Source organism: Chinchilla lanigera, unplaced genomic scaffold, assembly GCF_000276665.1.
Source record: "Chinchilla lanigera isolate Chin_1 unplaced genomic scaffold, ChiLan1.0 scaffold00037, whole genome shotgun sequence".
In the NCBI taxonomy this organism is placed as follows: domain Eukaryota; kingdom Metazoa; phylum Chordata; class Mammalia; order Rodentia; family Chinchillidae; genus Chinchilla; species Chinchilla lanigera.
This window is the reverse complement of record NW_004955438.1, coordinates 21,118,832-21,141,649: the sequence shown is the minus strand read 5'-3', so window position 1 is coordinate 21,141,649 and position 22,818 is coordinate 21,118,832. Positions and strand designations below refer to the sequence as shown.

General features: G+C 53.8%; 1 protein-coding gene across 7 annotated transcripts in view; it reads right to left on the bottom strand.

Moving 5' to 3' along the window:
* Positions 1-4,079: 4,079 nt before the first annotated feature.
* Positions 4,080-22,818, bottom strand: part of Eml1 (echinoderm microtubule associated protein like 1) — a 146,139-nt gene continuing 127,400 nt past the window's right edge. For all 7 annotated transcript variants that reach the window (XM_005390419.2, XM_005390421.2, XM_005390420.2 and 4 more), the window contains 12 exons: positions 22,218-22,352; positions 21,507-21,606; positions 20,271-20,425; positions 18,980-19,105; positions 18,616-18,747; positions 17,306-17,373; positions 14,907-14,995; positions 8,712-8,809; positions 8,547-8,634; positions 7,250-7,345; positions 6,109-6,239; positions 4,080-5,602 (listed from right to left, as the gene is read on the bottom strand). In XM_005390419.2, coding sequence (XP_005390476.1) covers positions 5,477-5,602; positions 6,109-6,239; positions 7,250-7,345; positions 8,547-8,634; positions 8,712-8,809; positions 14,907-14,995; positions 17,306-17,373; positions 18,616-18,747; positions 18,980-19,105; positions 20,271-20,425; positions 21,507-21,606; positions 22,218-22,352 — 1,344 coding nt within the window. In that variant the 3' untranslated portion in view covers positions 4,080-5,476. The remainder of the gene's footprint in view (positions 5,603-6,108; positions 6,240-7,249; positions 7,346-8,546; positions 8,635-8,711; positions 8,810-14,906; positions 14,996-17,305; positions 17,374-18,615; positions 18,748-18,979; positions 19,106-20,270; positions 20,426-21,506; positions 21,607-22,217; positions 22,353-22,818) is intronic.

Sequence of the window (22,818 nt, the reverse complement as noted above, 5' to 3'; positions counted from 1 at the left end):
TGAGGCTGGGGATATAACCCATGGGCACAGCACCTGCCTGGCAAGCACAAGGCTTTGAGTTCGATTCTGGGTAACACCCCCCCCACTAAAAAAAAGAAGTAGGATCTGGAGAAGGGTTTGGAACTGAGGCCGCACCCCACACTACCCTGGCAGGCGGGTGGGCCAGCCCCTAGGGTGAGGGACGAGGGGCACCTTGTGACACCCTGAGACAGATCATTGTGACATCTGTCAACAGTAAAGCCATCACAGCAGTTACAGTGTCCTCAACAAAGGGACAGATTGACGTGTGCACAGATGAAAGGGCACGGCAGCTTGGAAATGGTTTTGAAATATGCTGCTCCACCCCAAACCATTGGGCTCCACCCCAAATCTAGGGAGCCGAGGAAGCAAGATTTTCTAAATGTGATGTGGGGGAGGTCTCCATCTGTGTGATGTTTGACATTTTCTGAGAAGTTAGAGGAGGAGAAGATCTGCAGGAAGAACGGGCCTGGAATTAGTCTCCACCTTGTAAAAATGCATGTTTTGGGGTTTGTAGTCACCAAACAGCGGCCTTCCCAGCTGTGTACTGGATAGGCCCCTGAAAGAGGCCTGGGGGTCTCACAAGTCCTTTCTTCTGAGTTTTGTTGTGAGCTGTTTTTGTGGCCAGCCTCTTTGCGGGTCACAGAAGGAAGGTCTCAGGGATGGAATGTGTGGCCTTTCCAGTGACCCCACCCCCCGCCAGAGTCCTCCTACCCCAGGCTGCCCCTCCAACCTCAGGGCCAAGGCACACCACGCACAACGGGAACCAGAGCGGCAAGGTCCAGGAGCGTCGGTGGAGAACTCATCAAAGTTTCCCTGTCCCCACCAGCAGCACTGGAAGTGTTCTCGTCCTCACTGGTCCCCCACTGGGCTCCCAGCGGCCCCACAGACCCGTGGCCTTGTGAACCCCCTTCCCACCCAGCGCTCCTGCCCACCCTGCTCTGCCCCGGGCTGTAGAAAAAGCCACTCACTGGGGCTGGGGATTTAGCTCAGCGGCAAAGCGCCTGCCTGGCAAGCGCAAGGTTGTGAGTTCGGTTCCCGGTACCGGAGAAAAACCAAAACCACAAAAACAAAACAAAACAAAACAAAACCGAAAAAGCCACTCACCGAACACAATGCCCTGCAAGGGGCTGCCGGAGGCCGCATGGCCAGCCTGCGCTCTGGACCTGGGCCTTCCCCACCCTGCCCTTGGATGCTGGGGTCCTCTGGCTGAGGGTTCCTCTCCTCCCCACCTGCTCTGGCCGACACCCGGCCGCTGCAACAGGAATTAGTGAAACCGGGGTTAGGATTTCATTAGATGTGAAGGGCAGCGGCCCCAAAACGGGGTTGGGAAGCTTGGAAAGGCTCGTGTGGCGCTGCGACTCTCCGGAGATCTTATAAACACATCAGCGGGGCCTGGCGGCCGTCGGGGACGTCCCCAGAGCAGGGTCAGGTGCGCCACTGGCTCAAGGGCGCACGGGCCCTGCACAGACACCGTGGGAGCACTACACAGATTGGACCCCAAAAAGTAAGCGGTCTCCCACGGGGTAGAGGGTACACGGCTTACTCAACGGCCGAGCTCCTTCCCAAACCGCTTAAAAACCCCGAGACTCCGCTCAGGACTGCGCCCAGCTGCGGAGCGCTACCGCCCTGCCTTGCGTCTTTCTGGTCCTGTGCCTGCCCCGCCCTCCGCCCCCTGCGGTTTCCTTCCTTGTCGTCACGTGACCCGACTCCAGCGTTCTGGCACACCATCCCAAACACACCTGGCCTGGGGACGGCGGCCTCCTGACGTCTCCAGTGGGCGCCGGCCACACTGCCCTTGGGAGCCAGGGGCGCTTCCCCTCCCCGCAGCCTGTCCAGGGCCCGGCTCACGCCCTCCCGGCCACCTTCAGGGCTCTCTCAGCCCACGGCAGCACCACCTGACCGGAGAGCATCAGGCTCACCTGCCCGACCCAATCTGCCCGCGGGCCCTCTGACGCCACCGTGAAATCTATGGAGGATGCCTCCACCCCTCCCCGGGCCCCTCCCCACCCCCCAGGTCATGGTCGCACCTCTCTCCATGCTCCTTGGTCCAGAACTTGCAAAGTACCACCCATGCCCTTGCACCTGCGCAGAGGCTCCCTTTTGGTCCGAGGGTTCGGGGGAAGCCCTCTCCGTGCCCTGGCAGGGCTCTCCCGGCTGTCTTGCGCAGGCTCGTGCCCCGCTCAAAGGCTTCGCCAGGGCAGGCCTGGCCCGTGGGCCCCTCCCCGCTCCTCCAGGGTCACCCCTCCTCTCTCTGCACCTTGGGGAGCTTCCTGGAGCCCCAGGCTCACTCCCCTCTTCCTGTTCCGTGCTCGTTCCCTGCCCCGCCCTCAGCACGGTTGCTGATCCACACGCGACAGGGCGCTGCCCTGACTGCACCTGCGTCCTGCCGGCCACCCGACGAGCCACCTGGGCAGGCTGGTCTGGCTCTGCCCACGCCAATCGCTGAGCGCCTATTTGTCAGGATGTGTTCGGAGCCAGTGTCAGTCTTGAAATCACTGCCTGGGGGGCCTCAGCTTCTCTGCTTCCCGGGGAGGCGGTGAGCTGCCCAAATCCCCCCCAAACCGCAGCATGAATGCCAGGTAGCTCCTGGCCCCGGTCTGGCGGCAGTCCCCTCCAGGCCGACTTCCCAGGCCGCGGCAGGCTGGCAAAAGGCCCAGCCCCCACAGGGCCCAGAGTGGCCCCTGTGAGCGGAGACCTGCAGCGCCGCCATCCAGCCTGCCTGCCCGCCCTCCGCCGCGGGCCAGGCGACCCCTTTCGGCTGCCTCGCGCCCTGGCTTCTCCTTCCCTGCTGGAGAACACGGGCTTCTGCCCAGGGGGCCTCGGGCGCCACTGTTGTTTAAGGGAGAGATCATTCTGGGTCCGAGGAAATCCAGCGTTTCATCTGTGCTCGACCTGACCACGAACACAACTTTAACATAGTTCAATGTGAAGAGCCCCTTGAGGATTGTTTCCCAATGGCAAACTTTCTTTTGCTCACAGACTTACCTGTTGTACCTACCAATAAGCAGTGCTCGTTACTTTCCTCATCCCATGTGTCCCGGGGAGGCCAGGCGGACGTGGCCACAGGCTGCTGGAAGGGAACCGGCCACACGGGCCGCCTCTCTCCCCAAAGTCCTTCCTCGGCCTATTTGCCTGAGGTGTGAGCAAGCCCTGCTCGCTATGTTAATAAGTCAGGGTGTAAATAATCCCGGATGTGCCAGGGACTACAGGCCCATTAGAGGACAGCACTATCTTCGCAACTGCCTACATTTAACAGATGTAAAACTTGTCACCATTGCTATGGCTGATACCTAGCCGTCCCCCAGAGACGCAGGAGCTCGTAGGCGGGGCTTTGGAGGGTGCCTGGACCATGGGGCTTAGAGCTGACTTGCTGCTAGGAGGTGGGGTGTGGGCGGAAGAGGCTGCTCACGGGGGTGTCCATTGGAAAGGCCCATTTCCCGCCTGGCTCCTCCCCTGGCACTCTGCTTCCTGTGCTCCATGACGAGAGCAGGTCTCCTCCCCATGCCCGGTGCCAGCTGTCTTGCCTTGGAGCCAGCCTACCTTTCCTCCTTTACTTTGGGGGTGTGGGGTATGGTGTCTTAGCGATGGTTACAGTGACTAAGACAACTATCTTCGTGATTAATGAACTATAAAATAGAATACCTAATAGCATACAAATATGTAAGGTATTAGTGTCTGTGTATATCTACAGACTGACCTGTCTTTTTGACTTACATGTCAATAATGGATCCCTTTATCTTTTTTTTTTTTTTCCAGGACCAGGCACAAGGTCATGAACTCATGACCTTGCACTTGCCAGGCAGGCGCTGTGCCGCTGAACTAAATACCTAGCCCCTGATCCCTTTACCTTTCTTGATATCAAATTATTTCTTCAATTACTAATTTAAATTGACTGGCTTTGCCAGTATTCACACAACCGAGGAATTGGCCTGAGTTCCTTAGCGCTATCTTGTTTGAAGAACGCATCCATGCCATATGCAGAGTACGGCTCCATTTGCAGATAAACCAGGTGAGAAAAAAAATCTGAATATGAAACAGAATATAGTGTGACTCATATCTAATTTTAAATATTTTAATTTATATGCTTTCAGGAATATAGGTCAATAAGAAATCCACTTTTCAAATTTTATTGCATTATAGAATATATTTGATAAGGGTACATAGGAACAGATTCATCTTTTAACACGCACTGCCTGCCGGTGCCCTGCACTCCCCAGCAGGCTAGAGATGTCGTGAAAAGTGTCTCCAAGTATCGCCTGTAATCAGCCACCCTAAACAACCAGTGCTGTAGAGTTTAGATAACTGAATTCACCCCACCTGCTTAGAACGAGTAAAAATCTTAATATTTGTTCTTAAGTCTGTTTATTACTCTTCTATTAAAAATCCGAGATACATTCCCCAATGTAAACAATAAATCTCAATCTGTCACACAATGGATAAGGCTTTCTTGACAAGTGTACGCCACCTACGTCCTACCCATCAGAACACGGTCTTTTGACACACTGTCCCAAGCCATCCGCGCACAAAAGACAGGACGAGAAGGTGGCCTTCGTACCTGGAGCCATTAGGGACCGCTCCCCTCCGCAGGTACGCTGAAGATTTCTTCTCGACGTGGTCTACTTGGTCATAAAATACAAATGTACAGTGTCCATAGCGTAAAACAGTAAAGCCTGGCCTTAGGTATTTATTATGAGCTGATCACACCCTATACAAGCACAATGCCATGTCATGCCATGAATATACAGAGGAAGGTGGCTAAACGTCTTGCTGTTCACCAATGTGAGCGGGTGGCTGTGCTGGGGACGGCAGGGCAGCATGACCAGAAATGGAAGCGCCTGTACACTCTGCTGCAACGCGCACGCTCATCCGCCTGCACAAGAAGAACGCGACCCCCTGGCTTGCCACTCCCAGAAGGACAGTTTCAGGAAGCCCTAGAAAACGTAACCCAAGGAAGGCTCACATTGGCATTTCCCGACTCAGCTGCCCGAGTCAGTTACTCACTCTCTTCTCGAAGGATTTATCCTTACAGGACCGTTAGGCAACAGCGGTCACGGTTCAGTACCTCACGTTTATCATAAATATCTGACTTAGCAAGCTGGATGGTGAAACGGTGAAGACTATATACAGTTTTTTAAAAGGCATTCTGTGACCATTTTTGAAGAGTTCATAGGAAAGTTGCTAAGGATACATCAGTCCCTCCTGTCGATGCCACTGTCCTGTGAACCCGGGGACCTGCTCTATCCCTCGTACGCTGCCTCGTCTGTTGTACAAGGGAAGCGGAAACACACCTGCTTATCCGGCGTGACACTCGCTGACTCCCTAAGCTAAGGTAACCGGTGGAGGGATAGTTTTCCTGAGGTTTGTAAGAATTTTTAGTCAAAACAGAAATCACAGTGACCAAGCGGAACGCGAGTCGGTCTTCTCGGGCACCACCTGCTGCCCGGCTCGTGCGGGGCTAAATGACCCTCCACTGCATGATGCTGGTGTCCTTCCCGCCCGTGGAGATGAGGTGGCTGTCTTCACACAGGAAGTCGACGTTGGTGACGTGGCTGCTGTGGCCGCCGTAGATGTGGCTCGGCGCCTGGGAAGGAGGACAGGGAGGGAAGCTTACTGCACAGCGAAACACGACTCGGTCCCTTACTCAGCAGCTCTCAGCTGTGCAGGACACGGAAGGGCAGCACATCCCAGGGGCCCCCCATCATCCTGGGGGGCGGGAAGAGCAGGACCAAGGAGCTGCTGGGGCTGAGGTGGGGTCTCCTCCCTGGAGGCTCAGGTCCAGGGAGGACCGGAAGGTGTGCCAGGTAACACGAGGGAGCCCAGTTCAGCAGGGCTGCGGGAGAGGAAGCCACGGGGTGGGGAGGCCACAGATGTTCATGTACCACATCTGCAGGGCTCTGTAGGCTGTGCCAGGGTTGGGGTTCTCCGAGGGAACTGGGGAGCCCCAGAAGCACCCAGGGCCGTGGGTTGGCAGGGTTCTAGCTACACTCGGGGCCGGCAGCACCCACTCGTGGCCCATTGCCACTCGGTATCCATTCACGCACTCCCCACAAGGGGGAGATAAGGTCGGCGGGAAGACAAGTGCTGTACCCTGAACTGGGAGCAGGGATAGGAGAAGAGGTGCACTTTGCCGAAGTCATCGCCCGTCGACAGGAGCTTTTTCTCACGGGCCCGACAGACAGCGTTGATGTCAGTTCCATCCGAGCCTTCCGGCCACACTCCTAAAACAGACCACAAACGGCACTGGAGATCTGGAGACACGGGCCATGCCGTGGGCACAGGAGCTGGCCACCGGGCTGCCCAGAAAACAAAACCGCCCCATGTCCGGGCTTTGGAGCGAGGGACAAACGAGTGCCCGGTCTCAGCCCTGGCCTGTGCTGTGCTTCCAGATTTGCTCATTTTGCCCGTCTTTAGGAGACCCTGCCGTAGACGTGCAGCCCCGCTTTACTCGGTGGGGCTAAAGGACGGGCTTTCCGGGCCGCCCGCCTCTTTTGGGGCCCTGGGTCTGTGTGCGCTTTCGGGTGTGTCTTGGCCGGGCTCAGGGGCGGCAGCTTTCCAGGCAGGTGTGCCTGAGCTGCCACCCGCTGGCTGGGCCCGGGGCAAGCTGGATGTGGGGGGCACCTTCTCGGGACTGTGGCTCTGGAAACGTGCTCCCAGGCCCTGTGCACAGGAGAGCTCCGCACACATCAACTGCCCATGGTGGCGCTGGAGAAAACCTCGGGGCTCTTGGCATTGACACCGGACAAGGGTCAAAGCCCTGCGCTAAGGAGGTCGGTGAGTTCTTACCAAGCTGCGACTGCGGTCCTTCATAAAAAGATTCCGGATCATGCCTTTCCTTTGAACTCTACTAAACTGCGGCAATTTATTTCACAAGTCCTCTAGGAATACCTTCCTCAACTACACCCTGAAGGAAGTGAAATACTCAGCCCGAGGACCAGACGGTAAGCACGGTGGCTCACTGCGCGCCTGGCACAGCCTGAGGAGACTGCACAGCTTCCTCTCAGAGCCCGTCCAGCACCCAGCACCGCGGGGCAGGTTAAATGACACCTTGCTGGCTCTGGCCAGCTGGCCGGGCCAGGACGCTGCGTGAAGAAGTCCCGTGGGTTCACGGAAGCAGGCACTGTGACAAGCCCGGAGGTGGTGAGGTTGTCTGACTATTAGGGAAACAGCCCCAGAGGAGAGGTCTCTTTTGTTCTCATTCCCGGAGCAACGCAGTCTGCAGGAAACCTACCGAAGACGTGGAACCCCAGGGTGCAGGTGTAGGTGGCCCATTCGATGTCTCTCGTGGCTTCCACGCTCACCACTTGCTTACACGCCGAGGGAACCCCTGGAAAGAGCAGGCGGCCTGGTGGCTCCCAAGCCCAGGCACCCAGCGCTCCCCGGGGCAGGCCTGAGCCCTCGGAGCCGTAGCAGAGGAGCCCCGTGGGAACTGTCGCGTGGCTGTCAACGGGCCTGGAACTGAGCCTGCATCCGGCCTTAGCGGTGGGCACGTCTTTGTTCTCTTCCTAGCTCCCCAGTCTGTAATCCTTAGCACGGCTTCTGCTGTCTGCGGCTGGCCCTGGCCCTCGGGCTTCCCGGCTTGATGTCCTCACGGGGCCCCGGAACCTCGCCCTGCCTGTGGTCCGGCCGTCTCCACCCAGCCCTCAGCCCCGACAGCCCACAGCAGTGTGTGGAAACCAATCCCATCCAGAGCCCAAAGCCCCCAGGAGTTCTCACAAATGGCGTAGGAGGCCGTGCCTGAGCAGGTTCTGCCCTAGCCACCATCCCCTAAAACTACCACCTGAACCTCCAGCAGGACGCAGACAGGAAGGAGAGGGACACCAGGTGGCCACCAGAAGGGGGTCCCTGCTTCCCTTCCCCTGCCCGACTGGGTCCTCGGCAAGTGGGCCACGCATCTGAGAAGTGTGACTTCCTCTCACACTGGCTCTCTGCCAAGGCCTGGCATCAGAGCCTGAGCTCCTTCTCTGTAAAGGGGAGAGGAACCAGGAAGTGTGGTGGATCGTGAGGAAGTGCAGGGAAATAACACCGGATTTTCTACAAACTTCCAGTGGGGTAGAGGCCAGGCCTTTCGCATGCTTGTGACCCCTTCTGCTTAGCCCAGAGCCAGGCACAGGGCAGTGCTCGGCAAGTGTTGAGGAACCAGTGCCTGGCGTGCCCTCTGTGCTCAGGAAGTGCCGCCATTATCACCCTCTCCGTCCCCAGATCTTTCTGGGGACAGATGGCCAGGGGAGGCTGGGAGAGGCGGCCGAGGAGGGGCTGCTGTCCACACAGGGGTGCTCTCTCTGCAATGGCCCCAGGCCCTACTCTTGTTCCACATCTGTCACCTCAGCCTCCCCTCTTCCTCCGTGCAGGTCCTGCATCCGCTCCTCCAAGGGCCTGAATGGTATCTCAGTGCCAGGAGGACCTGGGGGGCTGTGCAGCCAGCTCCTCTATCTTACTGAGGAGGAAAGCGAGGCCAGAGATGACGCCATGAGCCCGCGTGCTACAGAGGCCCACGGCTGGGACCCGGGATGCCTGGCTGTACTCACAGTAGAGGATCTCGTAGTCTCCGGAATTGGACACGAGAAACTGTGAGTCTACGGACCAGTCCAGGTGGCTGATGAAGCTGGAGTGGCCCTGCGGAGAGAGAGTCCCTGAGTCTCCGTGCTGACACACACAAGTGCACGCGTCCACACGCGTGTCGTGAGACTCACCGAGCACTTGCCCACGCGCGTGTACTTCCTCCCGTTGTCGCCAACCCCGTAGATGTAAATAGAGTTGTCGTGCGAGCCGATGGCTAAGAAATTCCCATCTGCGGAGAGAGGAGAAATTGCATCTTCAACGTCACTCATCACAACGGACACTGCTAGCTGCCCCCACAGATCGAAACAAAACCGCCAGACTGATGAGTTATTTCAAAGGGAAAAATCTGCTTTCCCCTGAGCCCTATACTAATTCGGAAAAACACACTCAGGAGGATTATAAAGTCTGGTAACAATTCATAGACTCTTTTTGTGAACTGTAAAAATACAATTCCGTACGCCCTGGCGCTGTGGGGCGGAGGCAGCCGGCTGTCCAGCCTCTTCCCAGGGGCCATCTCTGGGTGTCCTCTTTGCCCGGGTCTGGTCCCAGGAAGGCCAAGGAAGGAAGGCGCTCACTGTGACCAGGGAGGTGGGGCGCGAAGGAAGACGCAGGACCCCGGGAAGGGGGCTGGGGCCCTGGTCGGGAAAATGCCAGCCCCTCCCCTCCCGAGCAGGGGGAGGGAAGCACACAGGAAGCACCATGGGGTGGCCCTGAGCCACGCAGAAGCTGGGGTGGAAGGGGCAGCAGGGCTCCCCCGAGCTCAGTGTCTGGGGACACGACACTAGACATCAGTCCTGGCCCTGGTCCACGAAACACTGCACCTGGCACAGGAACGCACATGGAAGCACATGTACACTACCTCACAGTCGCCGGCACTACCCACGCACCTGTGATGTCCCCACCCCGGCCCGGCCCTGAGCCTCCCATGCAGAAGAAATCCCACGTGACACAGCGAGGCCCCGGGTCATCAGGAGATGGGGTTTCAGACAGTGCCCGACTCACGAGGCTTGGACCGAACGAGTCTTCTGTTACGACAGTGCTAAGCAATACAGGTCCAGGAGAAACCAGACTTGCGTTTGAATTCTGACCATTCCAGGGCTAAGGACAAGCGGTCTGTCTTCTCTCAGGTCCCAGCCCCTGCCTGTACCACGCAGGTAACGACTGGCCCCTCCAGCGTGCTGCACTGCTGAGTGAGAATGTTCCGCAGGCTGGGGGTATCAGGCACAGCTTCCACCTAATGATACTTTCAATAATGTGGGTTTATTGGGACGTGAGCCCGTCTCAGTCAAGATCGGTACACAAGACTGGATGTCTGCCTAATAAATATGAATCGACAAGGGCAGTCAATGCACTAACTTCTCCGGCTACGCAGGGCACTGTCTCTTCCCATCATGGGCCCCTGCGCTGCAGACCCTTGGAACCCCATTCCCCAGCATGTGGGGGCCGCAACAGCCCTATTATGACTCCCCGGAAATAAGCAGATGTCCAGCTGGGGAGCAGGCATCCGGGTGCTTGCAGAAGCTGGTACCCAGGAGGTGTTTTCCGCTGCCTCCGCCACCCCCAGGCTTGGGGCAGGGGACAGCCCTACAGGTCTTGTCACCACAGAGCGCTGCAGGAGGAACGGGTGCTGCAGCCTGGGGAGCGACATTGTGAGGTGAGCTTCACCAGGGCTTAGAGCAACAGACGAGCGGTGGGGGCATTCAGGCCTCGGGGCCACGTGGCAAGGCTGTGCCCCTCGCGCTGTCCAGCGGCACTGGGATTTAGAGATGAGGCTGCGGCATCTGTCCACGGTATGTAGGGGACACCACGCGGCAGGGGACAGAGCAGGACGGGTGGCAGGTACCGGATCCTAGCAGGTCTCAGACTCAGGCAGAAGAAGTGGATTTGACGCTGGAAATTACACAGGGATGAGCACCAGATTCTGATTCATTCCCATAAAAGCAGAAAATCCACATCTCAGCCTCATGGGCAGGGTGGCAGAACACGTGCACCGCTGCAGGACTGACGGCACTTGGCCCATCTTCTCCCCACGCCCAGGGTCGTACCCTTGCTTCAGTGATGGGCACCAGGAGGAGCAGGCTAAGCATGTGGGATGGCTGTAATGCACACCTAAGGGTGCACTTCCTGTTTCTGTTCTCTTTAGGAAACACTGAGATTTTAATCCAGTCAAAGCTCCATTTTGTCCAGTCTATACGGTTTCTGATACGGCTGTCAAGTATGAAAACTGTCACGACTACACTTGACACGACCAACTGTGGTAGTTGACTATGGTTTCAAAAATAATGGTAGCTTATTCGCGTAAGACTGTCTTACGTAAAATACTTCATAAGTGAAAAAGAGTTGATAAAACGTGACTGAAATGGGTATTAGATGGTGGCTTAGTCACTTGTTCATTGCTGGGACAGAATACTCAACACCTACAAGTCACAGAAGGAATTTATTTTGGCTCACATTTCAGTCCATAGTTGGTTGGCTCCAAGGCAGGATGCCCTGGCAGAGGGGCATGGCGGAAGACAGGGACTCACAGCATGGTGGACAGGAAGGAAAGAGAATCAAAGGAGGATCCAGGAAGGGAGAGAAACCCTTCCAGGCCACGCCCCCAGTGATGCCTGGTCCAGTCAGACCCTGCCTCCAGTACCAAGTCAGCTGCAAGCCTCATACGCTGATCACCTCCCAACACACAAGGCTTCAGGGCCATTTAGAGCTAAACCACGAAGCTGATCCAGAGGAATTCTCTGAGTGCCAAGGGCCATCCCTGCCCTGACTCTGCCCACCCCTGGGTCCCGTCGGCTGTCAGGCTCCTGTACCTCCAAACCATCCTCCTGAGCCACCTCTTACAGCCAAAGGTGAGTGGTGACGGAACAGCTGAGACTGGGGCTTCCCTGTGGCGCTCACAGAACAAGGAAGTCGGGAGGATCCAGGTCTCCAGCCTGCTGTTCAAGTTTTAACGTGGTTTAGCTTTATGAGGTAACTCCTGAGCCCCTGGGCCACCTGCCCACCTAACATCCACCTTGAAGAGGATTTCGGCAGCAGCCCCACTCTCCTGACCTCGTTCTAACTCCCCTTGCCCATGCCAGGGGTCAGGTCTGCTCACACCCCCGAGGGTAAGGACGACCGCTGGGCACGGTTAGGGATGTGCTCTACACTCACCAGCCCCACCCTGCATCCTGGGACAGCTCAAGAACCGCTAGCTCCTCTCCTAGCAGTTCACACAAATCCAGAACTTTCCTGAGCCTGAGTGAGGCAGAGGAAACACTCACAATTCAAAGCCAGCTCTTCTTCACACCCCTGGTGCAGGGAGCCCTGGAAGACGGAGCCTCTTTGATTCCACTCAGTGCCAGTCTGGGCCTAGGCATCTAATACTTTTTTCTATTTTCAGTGTGTCATATCTGTGAATACTTGAATCCAAAATGGAGCCAAAATCGACCAGGGAGAAATCCCGGGTGCAACCAGACAACCCACCTGCAGGGAAGCCAGCGGCACAGCTATGCGGACACTCACTCCTGCCACCAAGATTTGCTGAGCGCCTGCTGAGTGCCCAGTGCTGAGCGAGAGGGGTCCCCACCGCTCTGGGGCCCTGAGCCCCTGCTGGGGCTGGTCCTGGGGCTGCCCCACTGCCCTTGCCGATGCCATCTGGATAGCGCCCTGCTTCAGAGCACACAGTCGTCTCCTCTTTCAGCCAGTCTCCCACCAGCGTGGCACCGGGCCTGCATCCTGGGGCTGCCTGGCAGCGGCCCGGGGTTACTCTTCTGCCTGCTGCTGCCTGCTCTCTGGTTCCCAGGGTTGTTACTAGCGTCACTGAGAAGAAAGGGACACCCATTCCCTGAGACCTCGATGAGCAGGAGCTGAAGACCCCAGAGGCTGCTCCTGTTGCACATCGTGGAAGTTGAGAACTGAGGCCAGGGTGAGACGCACCGAAGCACTGGGAGTGTTGGGGAGAATCGGCGAAGGGCTAAGACACATCAGAAACCAAGACGGAAGGCATTCTGGGTCCAGCAAGCTCCTTCCACCAGGGCTGAGGGGTCCCTGGGGCTGAGACGTCTGTCTGGGTGAGGAGTTAAGAGGGAAACAACTGATCTCAAAAAAATTTCAAAAATTATAACCAAATATTGTGAGCAAGCTATGCCAACAAAATAGGCAACTTCCATGAAATCAATCTACATTATCAAATGGAGTCAAGAACAGATAGCAAATCTGAAAAGATTTATAATGAGTAAAGACACTGCATTAGCAATTGAAAGATTTCCTGAAAAGAAAATCCCAGATGACCCCACTGAATCCATGAGTTCTATCAAATGTGTAACAAAAACACTACCCCAAGCCCTCACCCAGTCTAGGACCAAGGAGGAAGGAACACGTCCCCCAGCAGACCTACGAGACCAGCAAGTGCTGGCAACTAAGACAAAGACACAGCAAGAAGACCACAGGCGAGCAGCCCTCACAGACACGATCACGAAAGCCCCGAGCAGAGTGGTAATGAATGGAAGCTAGCGATACGTAAAAGGCGTGATATATGCTAAGATCAAGTACGATTTATCGCAGGAGGGTGAAGTTGGTTGGGAAATTAATGTCATGCAGCATATTCTTTCCAAAAAAGGACAAAAACACACGATCATTATCGCAGATGCAGAGAAAGTATTTGGCAAACTCCAACACGTGTTCACGCTGACCACTCTAAACAAGTTACGAACAGAAGGGGGCTTTGTCATCACGGTAAAGCGCGTCCTTATCCTAGTGATGAAAGACCAAACGTTCTTTCTCCCGAGGCTGCGAGCGAGGTAAGGGACATATTCCTGCCATTTCTGTTTATTACTTTACCAGAGGTACCAGCTGATGCAATAAAGGAAAAAATAACTAAAGGCATCCAGATTAGAAACGAAGAACTGAAACAGTTTTTATTTTTGGATGACATGATCACACAGGAAGAAAATCCCAAGGATCACACACACGCAACCCTCTAAAACTAGTAAAAGTTTAGAAAGCTTAAAGGATATAAGATCCATAAGCAAAGTTCAATTTTACTGGTATATATTAGTAACCAGCTATGTGAAAATAAAATTCAGAAAACAATTCCACTCGCAACATCAAAGAATGACTTAGCAATGAATTTTTAAAAAGAAGTACAAGATTTGTATATGAAAAATTATAAAACAAGCAGGAGTGGTAGCACATGCAGGTAGTCCCAGCACTCTGGGAAGCTGAGGCAGAAGGATCGTAAGTTCAAGCTCAGTCTGGGATACTTAGTGAGAAGGAATCAGTCAGTCAATCAATTGGTGAGGAAGTAACTTAATGCAAAGGCCCTGGGTTCTATACCCAGTACTGCAAAAAACAAACAACAACTACAAAATGATCACGAGAGAAATTAAAGAAAATCTAAATAAACAGAGCACCACTACATGTTCATGGGTTAGAAGACACAACATCATTATTCAAGGTGATAATTCTCCCCATCGTGATTTGTAAATTCAATATAACCCCTATCAGAGCCTAGTAGGCTTTTTAAAGTTAGAAATTGACCAGCTGGTCCTAAAACTTACATAAAGTTTTATATATGTCAAGGACCTAAAGCAGCCAAAACAATTCTGGAAAATAAAACAACCAAGTTGGAAGAGTTATAGTTTAATTTCAAAACTCACTCCAGAATGTGCTGGCACAGGATAAACACAGGATGGGGACAGAACTGAGTATCTGAAAGTAAACCTTGGCCTTTACAGTTGATCCGTCTTGGGCAAGAATGTTGACAACTCAATAGGGAACGGGCGAGGTTTTCCAGACATGGTGTGTGGACACCTGGACATTGATCTGCAGCACAAGTACACTCTGACTCCTACCGCTCAGCACGTGTATGTGCCAACTCAAGAGGAATCCCAGACCTAACTGTGAGGGCTCAGTCAGCACTCCTAGACAAAAGCATGGGGAAAACGTCAGCATCTCTGGTCAGATCCACAAATAAAAAAATCGAGAAACTGGACTTCATCAAAATGAAAATAAAATTTTAATTCAATAATTAAAAATTTAAAAATTCGTGCTTCAGGAGACTCCATTAAGTAAATGAAGGCTGTGAACAGTGGCCTACCCCTCTCATTCCAGCACTCTGGGAGGCTGAGGCAGGAAGAGCACAGGTTTCAGCTCAGCCTGACCAACTTGGTGACTTACATGAGGTCTCAAAATAAAAATAAAAGAGGGCTCAGTGCAAACTCCACATGCCCCAGTTATGTGCATGTAGAACTGAAACTTCACTCTGAGGAAAGCTGGAGCTACTTCTCTACGACACCCGCACGGAATCACTAGCCCTGTGGGGATTTACGGCATCAACGTCTTCTAACCTGGAGAGTAGCGCATGACAGACAGCTGCTCGTTCCCATCCGTGTGCACCGTGACCAGGTCTTTAGTTTCCGTGTCAAACACAAACCACCTGTTGAAAACACGAGAGAGAGCGCAGTGAGCCGTCGAGTGGAAAGGAACTGAGCCTACTGCAGTCGTAAGCCAGTCATCCCAGGGGCCGATGCGCGGTCTGTGAGAGCTTAGCAAGAAAGCCTGTTCCCTGCTGGTACTAAGTGTCCTTGGTCCAAACGATTCCTACAGAGAAGAACAGCACCCTGCCTGTCATTCAGAAGTACTCGGTGGCTTCTCAGTGAGTGTGTTGTGTGATGTGCACGGGGAGGGAGAAAGTCTGGGGCACGTGGCTGCCAACTGATACCATGGCTGTGCTGTCTGGCCAGGCTGGCCAGGGGCACTTGCGCTCCGGGTTGCACAGAGTCTGCAGCTTCCAGGAAATCCGGTGAGCAACCAACGGGGTGGACAGAGGGCAGGGAGCGAGGCAGTAAGGTGACAGGGAGGCCGGTCTTTGACCATCGCTGCTGTAGCAACGGGGTGGAGGCCAGGTCTCCTGTGGAGGCTCATGTCAAGCCAGGGTGGACGTGGACGCACTTGTGTCCCTGATGAGGTGCCCCAGGAGCACCCGGCCCTGTGACTGTGACGCAGAGGCACTGAGAGAGGGGCAGGGTTAGGTTACTGGTGCTGCCTCGTGTGCCCTTAGGGTGAAATGTGGGGTCCTGAGCATTGTCACCCCATGCACACAGGCAGCGGGCGTCTGTGGGCCTGGCTGTCACCCAGCCCCCAGAGGTGCAGAACTCAGTCTGAGTGTGTTCAGTGTCTGAGTGACAGAACTCTCAGGTGGGGGCAGTAAGTGGACCCCAGTGTCTTTAGGGACGGAAGGCACACAGGCCCCTGTTGCTGTGATTTCAGACCTGGACGGCACAAGGGCCACCCCCATGACCACTGCAGCGGTGTCCTATCGCCTCGCCTACACTTCCGGCTCCAACTTCCTGGCTTGTGGAGTTGCTTCTCAGCTCTGATTTCCTGCATCTGGACAACTGTTCATCCTTCATGTGTTATCTGGGCATAATTGAGGCCCAGGTATAATAAACTGACTGGGGCTGACTAGAATCTTCCTTTGCCAAGTCCTGTGAAGGGGACAGCAGGGGAAGCACCTGGCCCTGCGACCATGATGCAGAGGCCCTGACAGAAGGTTACCAGTGCTGCCTCCTGCACCCTTAGGACGTGACCTGGGGTCCTGAGTGGTTACTCTGTCTAAACTCTACAGTCACAGCCAGAGAATCCAAGTGGAGCACTTTTCAGAAAGAAAGAATGTGAGGAAATAGCTGAAACTACCGGAATGCAACTCCAGTAAATGCGCACACGTAGTTCCTTCATCCATGGTTTGCGCTCCCATGGTCAACCTTGGTCTACAAATATTACGTGGAAAATCCCCCAGATAAGCAGCACACACATTTTAAATCATGTGCCGTTCTGAGCGCACCCTTGGCCTCTCTGGTCTTACCAGGCAGGCACGGTGTCATCTCACCCTGTCACAGGACAGGGAAGGGAGCCTAGGCCAGGCAAGTGTTCTCAAAGAGAGACACAGGCACACAACCTGTTACAGTTTATTGTGAGAACTGTTCTGTCTTGCTATTGGCTAGGGCTGACAATCTTACTGTGCCTGATTTATAAGCGAGGCTTTATCCCAGGTCTGTACGTATAGGAGAAAATGCTATATGTGGGGTCCATGCCAACCACGGGGCAGCTAATAATGAACCCCTGAGGGCAAGAGGGACTGCTGTTCTGTGACAAGCAGCAGGAGGGTACAATCAAGCCTTGCCAAGCAAGGCCAGTTCTAACCACCACCACTGCCTGCCAGGCAGCCCCGGCAGATGCCTTCTTCACTCACCTGTGCCACAGATAACATCACCATAATTCATGGAAAAAGAGACAAATTCAGAGTGTATGTGAGTGGCTCAAAGACCCCACTGCCCAGTGGCAAAGCTGGGGTTCAAACACAGGTGTAGGGCCTGGCGTGTTGGAGGTGGTCAGCACATACGCACTCTGAATCTGAACACGAGGCTGGCCTTTGGAAAGGGCAGCTGCATAGGCAGCTTCGGTCTCGGTGCTCCGGAACGGGGCCCCCGAAGCTGGGGGCAGATGGCCAGTGGGAGATTTGGGAGGGGACGCTTTCACAGGAGAAGGGAACTTTCCAAACATTTTCCCCAGGTCCAAACCAGGAAGGACCTCTGTCTAAGGTTCGCGGCTGAGTTCTGACCTAATTCTTGGCATGCTGTTGGGGGAGGGAAGATGGGCCCCAGCCGACCCGCACCTGTCCCCGGGGAAACGCCCAGCGGGCTCCCGTCCAGAGCTCTGAGAGCTCGGGCCTCGCTGGGCTGCTTACCTCCCAGTGAGTGTTCCTACTGCAACCACAGACCCTGAAGGATGAAAACCAGAAGACTGAGCTGGGTCCTAAAACATTGTAAAGGAAGTGTAAATGGATGGCCACGTACAACACCAGCACACACAACCCACCCGCATCACCTGCGCCCTGGGCTCTGCGGCTCAGCTGGAGGCCTCTCTTCTCTCCAGAGAGGAGGCTAGTTTCCTGCCTGGACACAGGTCACGTTCCAAGGACACTACATCGTTATCCTTTTGGGGTTTTTCCTCTTCCTGTCTTACGTCCCTTCGTATCTACAGCCATCAGGCAAAAGACACACAGGCCCAGGCTCTTGGTTCAAGTTGTGGTCAGTATGCCTGGCTCCTGGCGGGCCTTGTGCTCAGGGCAGAGCCCGTGGAAAAGCCCATTGTAAGGGGATGGGACAGAGGGGCACGAGGATGCTACCGGAGAAGCTGAACACAGAGGTGCTTAAGGACACCAACTCACTGCCTTATCCTAAGGAGGAGCTGCCACGCCCAGGCCTGGGTTGGTTACCATTCACCAAGCGCGTCTGTGTGCCTGGCTCATCTGACCTCTCAGAGTTTGGGGCTGAAATAACCCCGCCCAAAGCCGTGGGCCCAGCGCACCACAGGGCTAGGGTGGATGCCCCAGCCCAGCGCCTAGAAAATGCCAGTGACTTGCGGGATGAAAGGCTGATGCTTGGCTCTCAGAGGGCCCCTACATGTCAGCCAGGGGACCAGCGGCCTGCGGTGTACCCTTGATCCACCGTGAGCCACGGAGCCTGGGTTTGGGAGTCAGAATGCGCTGGGTGTCCCCTCCGTCTCTGCCACCCACTAGCTGGGTGACTGTGGCTCGTTATTTAACCTACCTAAGTCTCAACGTCCTCATCAGTAAAATCAGAGCAAAAGAAAAACACAAGCCCTCAGCCTGCAGGACAAGGACAACACCTGTTCTTGCTTGGCCTACAAGTTGTCAGTGCTCGCTGCTTATAAATTCTCATCCAAAAGGTGGCTGTAAATAGCACGCAGGCTCTTAATTCTAACAGGCGTTTTCAAGACTCAAGCCTGCACTCGGGAACCACTACACTTGGGAACCCCGACAGCCAGCTCGTGGTTGGGAACTTCTACAGTAAACCTCAGGGTCCCCCGGCTGAGGCCACTCACAGTAATGACAAAAGCTACACGAATCTAAGAGGCAATCAGATGCTGTTGGCTCGGAGGCAACTTCATGTCGCTATTAATGTCACAGAAAATAAACGTAGGTGTTCTGGGTGAATTTTACAAGAGAACTGGAAATGTCTCGTGCACGCTTACCTCTATGATCTTGTCCCAAACAGGCCGGTGACCGACGGCGTCCCAGAGGGTGGCGTGCTTGTCGTGCCCACAGGTCAAGAACTGAGGCTTGGAGGCGTGGACGGCCAGCCCCCAGAGCTCATCCGTGTGGCCCTACAAAGAACCACAACATGGGGGCTCCCTGACACCCCACAGTCGACACTGGGGGCCATGCTCTGCCCCTTGCCCCAGGTCCTCCCCAGCCTAACCCACTGCAGCCACTGTAGCCCTGGAGTCAGGGAAGGTCCCCCAGTGTGGACCACGGTGTGACCCCCACTTCTGGCACAGGCGACATCCTCCCTGAAGCGAGCAGAAGTGTGTGGCGGCCCTGCTGAGCCGCAGCTACCTGAGTGATGGGTGCGAAGTCCCCCGACAGGGTGCCCTGCAAGACGAAGTTTCTCGTTGTGCCTATTAAGATGACATCGCCCTTGCCTTCAGCCACTGTCCGTACGGGACCGAACTGCTCGGGAATCTGCATTGGAAGGAGTGACAGAAAAGAAGGATGTAAGAGTCCATTAAATTGTTAGCTCAAGTATTCAATTTAGTTGTTTACATGTCATATGACAGCTCCTGGAACAGATACATACACATACAGAGCTGGGTTTGGTGACACCAAGCTTTCATTTTGGTGCTTGTCTTTTATTTTGAGATAGGGTCTTATTCAGTTGTCCAAGTAACTTGCTTCTGGGGAGGCTGAGGCAGGAAGGTGGTAAGTTTGAGTCAGCCTGGGCAACTTAAAAGAAACCCTGTCTAAAAATAAAACAGGCTAGGGATGTGGTTCAGTGGTAAAGTGCTTGCTTAGCATGTGAAGCTCTAGGTTCAATTCTCGATAAAACCCACACACAGACATGCATGTACGCACACACGCGTGCACGCGCGCGCGCGCGCACACACACACACACACACACACACACACAGAAATACAACTAGAGAGATGCCAGAGCCAGCTGTTAGTGAATGACCTAAATCCCAAAACTTCTTTTTCTTCTTCGGTGTTGGAGACAACTCAGGGTCCTGCATATACTAGGCAAAGGCTCTGCTTTACCTTTTAAACCACCAACATTTCATGTACCTTAAAAGGATCAGCACCAGTGCTGTTGTTTTTATAAAGAGCCCTTTTTTTTCCTGACAAAACTTTGAGGAATACAGCTGGCTCATGCCAAAGGCAGAGCTGTTCACAAGGTAATGGGGGTAGAGGAGCTCGAGCTCTAGAGAGACGCTGGCCCTCAGCTGAGGGCTGTGCAAAAAGTACAAACTCAATAAAAATTAACTCAAAGTGAGAACATCTGCATAGTAACACACTGGAAGCTAGTGAGAAGAGAGGGAATCTAAATGAGAAATTAAAACGGGGTAACAGTCCTTTGGAAACGATTAAAATTTCCCTGGGAAACCAATTCAGACTGGTTCTACTATAAGACATTTTAAGTAATAAGTGTTTTATGTCCTTGAACTTTATAGACAACTTCCTTTTAGTTGAAAACTGCCTCTACGATTTTAATAAAATATGCTGCCCCGTATAATTTCATCTTATCAGTTTTCAAAGCCCCGAGCCAAAGACTCCAGACGAGCATGGGAACTGGGCAGGATCGAAGCTTAACGCTCAGAACAGATTTCCGTAATGCTGCTTGCTAACTTACCTCCGTTTTATGAAGTTTCTGATAGTTTCCATTCCAGGAGATGAGCTTCCGGTCCTTCCCTCCTCCCGACACCAGCGTGCCGTCTCTTAACATACAAAGTGCAAAAATGCCGCCCTCGTGGGCCCCTTGAACCGCATAGCTTATTCGGTTCGTACCTAAACACACGGGGAAAACCGCTGTCAGCAGTACATGATCTATCCCATAGGACTGGCCCAAGGATTAAGTGGCCCGAGAGCGGCTGGGACACTATAAAAACCACCTGAGTATTGTGATATCACTTCTGCCAGCCTGCTCCACCTGCACCCCACCCGTCTGAGGCACTGGAGGACAGGGAATGGGCTGTCCCAGCACCTGGCCTGCAGTACTCGACAGCCTGCCCTAAGCAGGTTTCCTCGTGATGGATCCCCCAAACTGCTCGCCAGCAGACGGCCTTGGATCTGACTCGTTTGTATGAATCCAGCACACGTAATTAACTCAATAAACATCTGCCAAGTGCTCTGTGCATAGGAAGTTACTTAAATATTTTATGGCCATATAAATAGTCATTAATTACTCATCATCATTTGCTAGTAGAGCTCATAATAAAGCTATTAATTCCACCATAATATCTTGGCTGGCTTTAAAGAGCCTTTTAGAATGATATACGAGGTATGATAAAAATGGTGATGTTTAAATTTTAAAAATTTATTACAGTAAAAGACACATGGTCATTAATCCCCCTCAAAATCCTCCTCATCTCTCTGATCTCACTTATCCCACTGTTCTTGCCATCTCCTGCAGCAGGTCTGGAGGTCCTCTTTCATGAGTGTCTTCCGTTGCACTGTCATAGCTACCTTGATGTCCTCAGCCAATTAAAAACATTGGCCTTTCATGGTCATTTTGACTTTGGGGGAGACCCTGAAGTTGCATAGTGCCAGATCCAGTGAATGAAGCAGATGAGGACACGGTGCTGTGTTTTTACAATCCTCACTTTCCGGGGATGGCGCCTGGCAGCAGCTTTACGGTACTGCTGGTCACACTCAAAAATACACTCATGAAAGAGGACTTTCAGTACTCAGCGTCAGTCATTTACTATTCATCAGTTTTCTTCCATTCTAGTTTTATGGTTTCAAGTTACACACACACCTTGGGACCCAACAGCAATCTTGTAAATTATATTAAGAGATAATTCCCGTAGAAGGTACCTTTGGTATAACATTACCACAAATACTGGCTTAGGGAACCACCACCTGTTACCTTTTCCCCATACTAAGATGTTGCCGCTTGAATCTCCAGTAATGGTGTCACCGTTTTCAGAAAAAGTCACACAGAGGACAAACTTTGGCTTCTCTTGTTTCTGCAGAATGTAGTAAATACAGACACATTTAATCAAGATGTCCTTCTATTTGTACTAAGAACGGGCATGATCGCAATCAAAGCTGGAATCGTATCGGCTTCTGCCTGTTGAGTTTATCTGCTGTTACGTAACTTACACCAGGAGATTAACCGGGCTAAGAGAAAGAAGTTTCTGGTAACTCCAAGTGGCTGAGGAGTCCCAAAGCTGCAGACGGTTCCCACAGAGAGGGGTGCGGAAGGGAACTGGGTGGGGGATGCTGTACTGTTGAGACTGCAGAATGGAGAACAAAGCCCCACACCAGAATAAAGGGGCTTCTGAATGAGCCCATGGGAAAGGCTGTCTACCTCCAAATAGCCAGCCAGAAGGGACAAAGTGTCCCTGCCACCCTTTGCAGACAGGTTGCATGTTCCCTGAGCACCCTCATTGTCCATACGATCCATGCAGCGAGCTGTCGGGTGGGCAAGCTCTGCCCTCCCTGAGGATTCACGGGGTGGTTTGTGCCTTTGCCTCCCCCCAGATGCACCCACACATTTGGTCTGCCAGACCTTAATGTCTAGCAGACCACTGGGTCTCTCAGGGGAAGAGCAAAGAAAAATGGACTTTAACTTTACCTCAAACAATCCTTGCTTCTTAATGAGGGAGTTTCCTTCTAGTGTCCAGAAGTAGAGATGGGATTTTCCGCACGTAACTATGATACTGGTGTCCGTGGGGTGGAAATCCGCAGCAAATACCGCTTCGTTAGAACACTAAGACAAACAGGAGAACCGAATGCCTCACCTCTCTTAGGACACTTAGGAAGACAGATAAAATCAGACCACAAATCAAAATTTCACTCAAGCCAGGCACCTGGCCACTTCATTTTTCCCCCTCTGAATGAATCTCGTGTGAAGTTCTGCCGGTCGCAGAGCTCAATTTCTCCTCTCTCTGTCTACACTATGGGCCATGAGTCCCTTGGACAGGGAGCCCAGAATGTGCCGGCTGGGTGCTCTGTTGGAGAGGCCACCAAGGGCCAATGGGGACTTGGGAACCCTGGGGTTCTCGCTCATTCTCCAGTGCTGGGCTCCCTGCACAACAGAGTCACCTGGCAGATGCTCTAGTACAGCTCCCGGGGTCTCCTCCCCACCGAGTGACTGGACCCTCCGGGGGAGGGGCCGGGCATCCACATTTCCCACAGCGCCACTCTTCCCAGCAGAGTGTGGCTGCCGCTTCCCC